At 34.3% G+C, this 10,582-nt stretch overlaps 2 protein-coding genes across 2 annotated transcripts; one reads left to right on the forward strand and one right to left on the reverse strand.

Annotated features, from left to right (window-relative positions):
- Window positions 1–7,286: 7,286 nt before the first annotated feature.
- LOC133328475 (putative nuclease HARBI1) lies at window positions 7,287–8,904 on the forward strand. The gene is made up of 4 exons (XM_061537040.1): window positions 7,287–7,732; window positions 7,788–8,226; window positions 8,285–8,429; window positions 8,495–8,904. Exons 1-4 carry the CDS (start codon window positions 7,623–7,625, stop codon window positions 8,854–8,856), a joined length of 1,056 nt encoding a protein of 351 aa, XP_061393024.1. The 5' UTR covers window positions 7,287–7,622; the 3' UTR covers window positions 8,857–8,904.
- A 35-nt stretch (window positions 8,905–8,939) lies between these two features.
- LOC133328476 (uncharacterized) lies at window positions 8,940–10,324 on the reverse strand. The gene is made up of 3 exons (XM_061537041.1): window positions 10,015–10,324; window positions 9,759–9,945; window positions 8,940–9,701 (listed from the first exon to the last, which is right to left on the reverse strand). Exons 1-3 carry the CDS (start codon window positions 10,026–10,028, stop codon window positions 8,940–8,942), a joined length of 963 nt encoding a protein of 320 aa, XP_061393025.1. The 5' UTR covers window positions 10,029–10,324.
- Between the last annotated feature and the right edge of the window lie 258 nt (window positions 10,325–10,582).

Raw genomic sequence — 10,582 nt, forward strand, 5'->3', positions numbered from 1 at the left:
TTTTCAATTTACTCACACTTTATATGGGACAGATATTCATACGATTTTTTTACCCAACATGTTATAGAGAACAATCGAGCATCGTTATCCTTACAATTGTATGTAAATGTTCCCTCGAAGGAACATACTCATGTCTTTCTGCAACCTATGCTAAATTTCATTCGGGTAGATTAAGAGTCGTGTGCGTACCATGGGACAAATTTATGGAAAACGATTTATAACAAAATTGATACTCGCTATTCTTTACGCCGCACTGTTAAAAAATTAATTTCAATTAGACACCCGTTGGCATCTGCACCAATTTCAACAAAATCCAGTAACGTCATTCAAGTTTCAATTTGATACATTGTGTAAAACTTTTTGTTAATAGCACACATATTAGGATTTGGGTACACCATTTACGTAAAATCGGATTAATATATATCTGAACCGATTTTACTGACACTTACCACACATCATTCTAGACTCAATTCAATGAGATACGCCAAATTTCGTTCAAATCGAAGGATATATAAATATGGACTTTGGTGCAACATTTTCTTTAATCGGACGAAAATATATATGGGAGCTACATCTAAATCTGATCGACTTCAACAAAACTCCACAGACATCAAAACGGACTTAATTAAGTACGCTGTGCAACATTGAATCGCGATCGGAAAAATATATGGGGTTTGGTGCACCATTTCCATAAAATCGGAAATTTGTTTGATGTATACAACTTTGTATACATCAATACGGACCTAATTACACAATTTTGTTTCATACAGACAAATATTGGGTGTTTGGTGCACCATTTAGAGCTATATCTGTCCTTGGGCCAAATATGTGAGCTGTACCAAATTTTATCTAAACAGGATCATAAATGCGATCTGTACTTTGTTTACAAGAAAACATGGACAGACGGACGTACGGAAAGACGGGCAAGCATAATTCAACTCAGAAAGTGATTCTATGCTTATTCTCAAGAGGAACCATGTGTATATCTCGTTTCCTTTTGTCTGTTACAAATGTACTGAAGTTTGTATAACCTAAACTGAACGTAACTGCCTCTTGTAGAAATGTAGACAAAGCCCATGTGTATTTTCGACCAACTTCATGTTAATTCAGTTCTAAATTATAAGCGACGACTAATATTTGCTTTAAATCAAATTACATAAGTTTGCCCCACTGTATGCAATATAGGTTGCAAAATGACATGTTTATGGATTGATAAAATGAGTATATGGTAATAGCGCGAAAAGATATATGGCGGCTATATCTAACTAAATTATTATTTTATATTACTAAAAATTAATTTTCATCAAATAAAAAGTGGCCCAGTACCAAAAACTATTATGGGAAGCCTGGTTGCAACCTCCGAAATCTTGGATGATACTGTTATATTGGCTCTACTGAAAACTCGCAATATAAAAATGCAACTTATGGAAACATTACCCGTTGATCAAAAATTGTTCCTATCTGTTCTCGATACTCTGTAAATTGTGCAAAAAAGATACCATTGACATTGATCATTAACTGAATTGAGTTTAGAATGACTTTATTTATAGCTCCCTTATACCCATTCGTCCCCTTTTATGCAAATGGTTAATAGAATGTAATGTGTTTCGATTCGTTGAAAGCGATTATTGATTTTTCCATTCATCCATGAAAGCATTTCATTTTTGTTTAATTATTTTATATAGGAAAAAAATATTTTTGTTTGAATATTGATTATGCTTTATTTTATTTTATTTTATTCTAAAAAATTATTGCATTTCATTCTCACACTTCAATAGTTTTTCAGCTGTATTTAATATAAGTCAAGTGCCCTTGGGTGCGTATGAACATTTCATGAATATAGAATAACGCAAATACTCATTCGCATGGAAAGTAGTAAAGTCGGACTGGGCCGACTATATGATACCCTTCACCACTTTGGGTATATTCTACATATGTATCCGAATAGACGTCGCCTTTTTGAAGGAATTTTGACATGAAATTGAACGCACTTAAAAATGTGATTTTTATGTCTTTCTGGAACCTATGATAAATTTCATTTCATTTGGGCAAGTTTAGAGTCGTTTGCGCACACTGGGACAGATTTGTGTAAATCGATTTAAAGCAAACTTGACACACGCTATTCCGTATGCTGCACTGTTTAAAATTTAATCTCAATCAGACACCTATTGATTATTTGGTGTACAATTAACATAAATAAGAAGCTACGATATCTCTATAAGAAGCTACGATATCTCTATATCTGAACCGATTAGAAGCAAACTTCCCAGAGATTAATTTATATTAATTTCAGTACGTTGTGTCAATCGGCCTAGCTGTGGATCTATAGTGCACAATTTACTTAAAATCGGACGAAAATATATATAGTAGGTGTACACATCATTATAGACTTAATTCAATACGCTATGCCAAAATTCGTGCAAATCGAATGATTTTCAGAGACTTTGGTGCACCATTTACTTAAAATCGGAAGAAACTATGTATGGAAGCTATATCTAAATCTGAATCGATTTTCACGAAACTTAGCACACATCATTCTAGACCTTATTCAATAGGCTATACCAAATTTCTTTCAAATCGAAAGATATATACCGGCTTTGGTAGAACATTTACCTAAAATCGGGCGAAACTATATATGGGAGCTACATCTAAATCTGAACCGATTTTCACGAACCTTAGCACACATCATTCTAGACTTAATTCAGTAGGCTATACCAAATTTCGTGCAAATCGAAAGATATATAGTGCCTTTGGTACACCATTTACTTTAAATCGGGCGATACTATATATGGGAGCTATATCTAAATCTGAACCGATTTTCACGAAACTTAGCGAACGTCATTCTAGACTTAATTCAGTAGGCTATACCAAATTTCGTGCAAATCGAAAAATATATAGGGACCATTTACATTAAATCGGACGAAACTTTATATGGGAGCTATATCTAAATCTGAACCGATTTTCTCCACTTTCAATAGGATTCGTCCTTGGGCCAAATAAGTGACATTTGCCAAATTTCATCCAAATCGGATCATAAATGCGACCTTTACTTTGTTCACAAAAATACATTGACGGACAGACGGACATGCATAAATCGACTCAGAAAGTGTTTCTGTTACAAACATATACACAAAGACATAATACCCTGTACCACAGTGTGGTGAAGGGTATAAAAATATCTACTCGTAAGAGTTTGTTTTTAATGAAGCAATTTATTCAAGATAGTATTATTTCATTGTTGCCCTTGATGTCTATGCAAACAACAGAAGTCATGCCAAAATAATGTTTTTGGATGGATAACAGGGCTTAGGTAGTTTTAATTACATCAACTTTTAGATAATTGTGTTTTTTTGTATTTAGTGGATAATTCATTCGATAGACGTATCAAATTAAATGGAACTCAAAAACGTCTAAATGGTAAGTAAGTATAAAAATGGTAGTAGATGTAGTAGGGAAATGTGTAGAGTAAACCAATGCTTGAAATTAGAAAAATGTTAAAATGGATACTAGCATACTAAATCGAATGTGCAAAAAACTCACAATAATATTTGTGCAATTCATATATTATTCTCTGTATGCAGTTTAATGAAATCGAATATACAAAATCTTTTCACTTATAATATATATAATAAATATAATCTATATATATATAAATCAATTTCTGTTTGTTTGTTTGTTTGATCTGTGTTACCTATAGACTCTTAATCTACTGAGCGGATTTTCATGAAATTTTCACAGTCGATTTTTGAGTACATTTGTAGTAACATAGGGTACTTAATTTTTTGATGGGGGCAGGGGAAACAGTAGCCCCCATACAAATTGCCCCTTTTTTATTTCAGAATTGACCATTATGGCAAAGAATTGGAATTGACAATTATAGCAAAAAGTTAGTAAATATACAAACAACAGATGTTTACTAAGTTCACAAACCACCTTTACGTAGGTGTTGCCAATTCCCAATTTGTTTTTATGAAAATGATAAAGGTGGAAATATCTCAATGAAAAAAGGAATACTGATGACAGAATTCGTACAATTCGAGTACCTAGAGATTTGAATACTGTGGACTGTATACACAAATTAGTACTGTACACATTACTAATGACAAAATTCGTACAATTCGAATACGAAGTGATTTAAATAATTTGGACTGTATACACAAATTTGTACTGTACACACATTTGCCTTCTTTATACCCTTCACCACACTATGGTTCAGGGTATTATGGCTTTGTGCATATATTTGTAACAGGCTTTGTGCATATATTTGTAACATAGAATCACTTTCTGAGTCGATTTATGCATGTCCGTCCGTCTGTTGATGTTAAATTGTAAACAAAGTACAGGTCGCATTTATAATACGATTTGGATGAAATTTGGTACAGCTCATTTATTTGGCCCAAGGACGAACCCTATTGAAATTGGTGAAAATCGGTTCAGATTTACATATAGCTCCCATATATATTTTCGTCCAATTTAATGTAAATGGTCCCTATATATCTTTAGATTTGCACGAAATTTGGTATAGCCTACTGAATTAGGTCAAGAATGATGTGTGCTAAGTTTCGTGAAAATCGGTTCAGATTTAGATATAGCTCCCATATATAGTTTCGCCCGATTTTAGGTAATTGGTACACCAAAGTCGCTGTATATCATTCGATCATTCAATTAAGTCCAGAATGATTTGTGTTGAGTTTCGTGAAAATTGATTCAGATTTAGATATAGCTCACATATAGTTTCGCCCGATTTTAGGTAAATGGTGCACCAAAGCCCCTGAAAATCATTCGATTTGCACCAATTTTGGCATAGCGGACTGAATTAAGTCTAGAATAATGTGTGCAAAGTTTCATGAAAATCGGTTCAGATTTATATATATATATATATATATATTCGTTAGATTTTATGTAAATGGTGCACTAAAGCCTCTATATAAACGATTTGCACGAATTTTGGCATAGCGTACTGAATTAAGTCTAGACTCAATGAAATTTCGTGAAAAGTTTCCTTGAATTCGGTTCAGGTATAGATATAGCATACCTTCCATATACAATTTCGACCTATTCATGGTAAATGTATGTTTCCATGTAATCAATTGATGTCTGATTGAGATTAAATTTTAAACCGAACAACATACTAAATAGCGTGAGTAAAGTTTGCTTTAAATCGATTTACAAAAGTTAGCATAGGTTGCAGAATGACATGTGTTGGGATTGATGTTAGGCGGTTTAGATATAGACAAATTGCACATATTTAAGTTCGTTCAATTTCACTTCAATGTTCCTTCAAAATGGCGACGTCTGTTAGGATACATATGTAGAATATACCTAAGTGGTGAAGGGTATCATATTGTCGGCCCAGTCCGAATTTACTGCTTTCCTTGCTGTTTTTTTTTTCAGTTTGTGAAAACATGTTTAGTTTGGAAAAAATGTTATTTGGCTAAGAAACACTGCCACTTGAGTTACGGTTTTTTTCTCATGACAATAATGCTATACCTTTAAAAATTCTAAGTCAGTTAGACATTCCATCGTAAAAATTACCATATTATGGATTTACTTTTTTGGCCTTTGGTGGGGGCAGCGAAGTTTCACGGGTCCAGCTATGAACTTATAAAAAGGGTCATTGGCCGAAACATGAACTCATTCTCAAAATCAAAAATAATAAATTTTAAATACCTCAAGAAATTAGCTGAGGTCAACAAATAAAAAGTTTAATAACAGTCCGGGGCTACAAAATGTAAACTTCAACAGCAATTTATGTGAGTTTACCCATATCCGATTAGAAAATAGCCTTTCGTCAGGAATTAGAGATAAGATATCAAACTTACATTTGAATTTAGATCAAGGTGTCCGGCAAATTTTTTACCCTTAAAAATATGTATGGAGGAATTTGTTTACCACTAAACATTTCTAAGCCCAATCTAAAATATTGCGAGTTATATAGAGATTTCAATATTAAAATCTGAAGGACTGTTGGATATGGACTCGGTGTTATGTTATAAGAATCCTTCAGCAACATTTTTTTTTTTTTTTGTTTTTTGGAAAAATGGATGAACTAAAATGCCACATACTGCTGTAAATTAATATTTCTGCTTTTAAAATATCGTTAGGTACTTGAGTTGGCATTAAATGAGTACCTGTAATAATAATCCTGCATAATATAATGAGTTACCAGTAAAATAAGTTTTACAATCACGTGCAAAATATTATTGGAAATTTTATTACGGAAATTTGATATAAACTTAATGGTAAGTAGTTTATCAAACATCTTTTCCATTAATTCGTTAATTTTACCTACCCTATAGTAAAACAATTTTGATAAGGCAAAACAACGCTTGCCGGGTCAGCTAGTATTATAATAAATTAAAACATTGTAATTTATTTAGCACAAAAGTAATTTTCATTTCATAAAATTAAATAAATCTGATAATGTATTTATTTTTATAATGTTTACATGAAACACATAAATAACAATGTGAATAATATTGGTTAGTTCTGATTTAGATTAGGCGAGTTTACTTGCGGCAATTCTTGTCGTCCTATTTTGAACTTGCTTCATGCGTCTGTACAAGGCAATTCGGTTTCAAAACTATTTATTTGTTGACAACGTTTTTGATTGGTATTTCAAATTACAACAAAATACACAAAACGAATTGCCTGACAATTGCCTGTACGAGCAACTTTTTTTCAATTTCTAGCCCCTCTCTTCAGCAAACAAAGACTTGCCGCAAGGAAACTCGCCTAATCTAAATCGCCTAAATCAGTACAGGAAAAAATTATTACAGGGAGCGTAAATGCTGCCTATTATTTTATTATAGTTGAAAAATTAATAAATACATATATTTATGAAAATTTTGTATAACCGGGGAAATAGATTATGCTAAATCACTGCACTCAAATTACTAAATTTTTAGGTAGAATATAAATATTGGATGGAATACACTGCGTGTCATAACTATAGACGCACCTTTAATTCAATTGGTATGTTAGTTGACAAATAAAATGGGTCCATTAAGTTATGGTTCACAATAAAACGACCAAAAACACGCATTATTCAATAAAAATAATTAATTTATTCTTTATGGTTTCGCACCAAAAATTCTGCACAAAATTAGATAAATTTATTTTTTTCAAAATTACTGGTGTTGCATAACTATATTTCCTGCTGAAAACCGAGTCCTTCATTGTTGCTGTTTTCCCAAAATGGCAATAATTTGTAACTATATTGTGAAAATTCAAAAAAATTGATAGGCAGTATGATGGATAGAATTTTTGAACATATTAAAAATCCGCCCATTATTGATAACAGCCTGTTCCACGATCTCGAAAGAAAATTTGTGCGAACGAAGGCTACTCACTCACTTTCGCATAAGAATGCGTTCCACTAACTTTCGTTCTTTCTTTCGCATAGCCTTACGTGATTCAGTGTTGCAAAATATTTTTTGGCAAAATTAATCGCGAAATAAGGCAAAAAAAAGCGCCAAATGTCTAATTTAAACGCGAAAAAGCAGCAGTGGCTCTGTCTCAACTGACAGTTCAGTTGTAAACAAACAAATTGTAAATAAACAAACAAAATAAAATTTCTAGTGATTGTGTTCAGATTATTTGTGTTCTTAAAAAAGAAAAAAATGAATATTTCTGTGGCCCTGTTTTTTATGGATGATGAGGAGGAGGTACAAAATGTGCCACGGAGGCATTTAAGAGATGCTTCGAATTTATTTGAAGTACCTAACAACCAGTAAGTATGATTGTATTTTTACATTTTTGAAATAATAAAAAATGATTTTTTCTAGGTTTGTGGCCAATTTTCGTGTGTCGAAGGAAGTTTTTCGGGCTCTTTTGGATATGATGGAAGAGAAGTGGGTGGCCGGTTGCAGAACTACCCAAATCCGCCCCGATTTAAAACTTGGCACATTCTTGCGGTTTTTGGCAACAGGAAGCTACCAACAGAATCTAGGGAACGAAGCCTTGACTTCAACAGCGAAGTCGACAGTGAGCAGAACCATTGCGGAATGTCTGCAGATTTTTGAGGACCACATTTGCGGCCAATGGATAAAAAAGCCGACACTTACAGAGGAACGCAACACAATGGAGGCTTTCTATGAAAGAACAATGTTCCCTGGAATTGTTGGATGCGTTGATGGCACGCATATCCGCATCAAGTCACCAGGGGACGAATTGAAAGCCCTTTACTATAATAGAAAGGGTTATTATAGTATAAATGCAATGGTGGTAAGTAAATACATTTATCGTAAAGCGATTTTAAAATTATTGTGTTTTTTCGAATTAGATATGTGACCATAAAATGCGTATAACATTTGTCGACGCTAGACATCCCGGAAGCAACCATGATGCATTTGTATGGGAAAGGAGTGATCCAGACAAGTGTATGCAAAGGGAGTTTGACAATGGAAAACGAAACTTTTGGATTCTCGGTGAGTAATTTGTATACATCTTATATCATAATACATCAATTACATTTGTGTTTTCTTTTTTATAGGGGATGGAGGATACAAATTGAAGCCCTTTCTTATGACGCCTTACCGCAGCCCTAGAGATGTCGCCGAGAAAAAATTCAATAAGAGACATGCTAGTGCGCGTAACGTCATTGAAAGGTGCTTTGGGGTCCTAAAAAACAGATTCCGATGTATCATCGGATCTCGGGGCCTTCATTATGACGCTGCAAAGGTAGTGCAAATTATAAATGCATGTTGTGCGCTGCACAACATGTGCATACACTACCGATCTGAAGAGCCGCCAGGTGATGTTATTGATGATGATCTGGAAGACGAAGTGGATGACAATAATGATCTTGAAAGCAGAGCTGACGCAATAAGGAGAAAAATTGCAATAAATTTGTAAAATTAAAAGAATTTTTTATTAAAATAAAATAAATTAAATTAAAAATTAAAAAATTAGTTTAAATTATTATAAAAGGACTATAGTTAATTGTTTTGTGAATTGTTTTGCAAAAAAGTTGATAGAATTGCTTCTATAGACTTAAGCATTTTTGTTTGGGCCTCGGCACAATCTGCCATTCTCTCTGCAGCGTCAGCCATCCTTTTGCTTGCATCTGCTTGCTCCTTGGCTATTGCATTTGCCTGCTCGACCAGCCGCAATTGCCGACGGATAAGAGGTTTTTGCTCTCCGACGTTGGAACGTTTTTTTGCTGATGATGTGGATGGAAAATTATGTTGTGATGTGCATTTGAATGGGGGTGATTTCTGCACGGTTTGATGTTCCATGTGTTGACGAGGGGACGTTGTTTGTTTACGTTGGTGTTGCTGTTGGGTCTGTGTTTGTTGTGTGTGTGCTGACTGTGTCTGAGTTTGTTGTGTGTGTGCTGACTGTGCCTGTTGTTTTGCATATTGTTGAGTTGTGATGGTACAGGTTTTTACGTTTATTTGTTGTTGTTGGGTATGTGATTCTGGGGAACTGAACTGCCTGGTAGGTGTTACCACTGCTACGGCCTTGGATGGTCTTGATGGGATGGTATCCAATGCCTCGAAGCAGTAATCTATTTCGTCCGCGTAGCCAAAAGTTTTACCACTTGGTGCTGCGGACTTCGACAAGAAGAGTGTCCGGTCAATTGCTGTTTCCAGCTCCGTTAGGCACTCAAACCGGTATAAACCACCCCCTGTACCTTGCAGCCCTTTTTTATTTTCCGCAATTTTCTTTTTGGTGCGGGACTTTAGATCGGCCCACGTCTGTAAATAGTAATGCCGGTCAGACAAATAGATCGTAAGCCGAGTTTTCTGACTTACCTTTTTCCACTCTGCAATTGTGCGGGAAGGAGGACCCATGGTATTTAATTTAAAAACTAACTTCTTCCAGTGGTCCTCCAGGGATTGCCTGCTGCTTCCAAAAATTGGCACTCCTCTGGCAAACTCGGGATTCTCCTCCATATACTCAACTAGTGCCCGCAGCTGTGTAGTTGATGATTTTTTCGTGCTGGAATTGAGAAAATAAAAAAATTATTTATTGTTCCCATAATAAATTGGATTTATTATTTTTACTTACATTTTTGTTTCCATTTTCAATTAAGCAATGTTTATGTTTTAAAACAGATTTTCCTTAATTGTTATCGTACGACAGCAAACACACAAGTGACTGATTTTGACATTTGTGTTCGCATGCGTACGAAAGAAAAAAGATAGTGGAACGCAAAATTACACTGAAACGCTTACGTTTTCGTTCGCATTGATTTTCGTGCAAATTTTCGTTCTGATGGATTTTAGTGGAACGGAAATCAGCTGTTTGTCGTGTAAAAGTTGTGCGAACGTGTTCTTTCGATATCGTGGAACAGGCCGTAAATTAATTATTTTTATTGAATAATGCGTGTTTTTGGTCGTTTTATTGTGAACCATAACTTAATGGGTCCATTTTATTTGTCAACTAACATACCAACTGAATTAAAGGTGCGTCTATAGTTATGACACGCAGTGTATAAAATTAAGTAAAGATTTAAAATTGTCGCTACGTTCGGCCGGATTAAACTCTACCATCAAGAACCCCAAGTCCAAAATTACTTCAAATGCTGCCAAAACCCTCTAAAATGGAACAATGACGACATTTTTTAACAATATTT

The sequence above is a fragment of the Musca vetustissima genome, unplaced genomic scaffold (assembly GCF_032173495.1).
Source record: "Musca vetustissima isolate MV318-11 ecotype Yass unplaced genomic scaffold, APGP_CSIRO_Mvet_v1 utg77295, whole genome shotgun sequence".
NCBI classification, from domain to species: Eukaryota; Metazoa; Arthropoda; class Insecta; order Diptera; family Muscidae; genus Musca; species Musca vetustissima.

Coding starts and splice junctions, on each gene's coding strand:
- LOC133328475 (XM_061537040.1), top strand. CDS start 7,623: ATGAATATTTCTGTGGCCCTGTTTTTTATGGATGATGAGGAGGAGGTA. Junction 8,227..8,284: donor ATAGTATAAATGCAATGGTG/GTAAGTAAATAC, acceptor TTTTCGAATTAG/ATATGTGACCATAAAATGCG. Junction 8,430..8,494: donor ACGAAACTTTTGGATTCTCG/GTGAGTAATTTG, acceptor TCTTTTTTATAG/GGGATGGAGGATACAAATTG.
- LOC133328476 (XM_061537041.1), bottom strand. Junction 9,702..9,758: donor CAATTGCAGAGTGGAAAAAG/GTAAGTCAGAAA, acceptor TACTATTTACAG/ACGTGGGCCGATCTAAAGTC.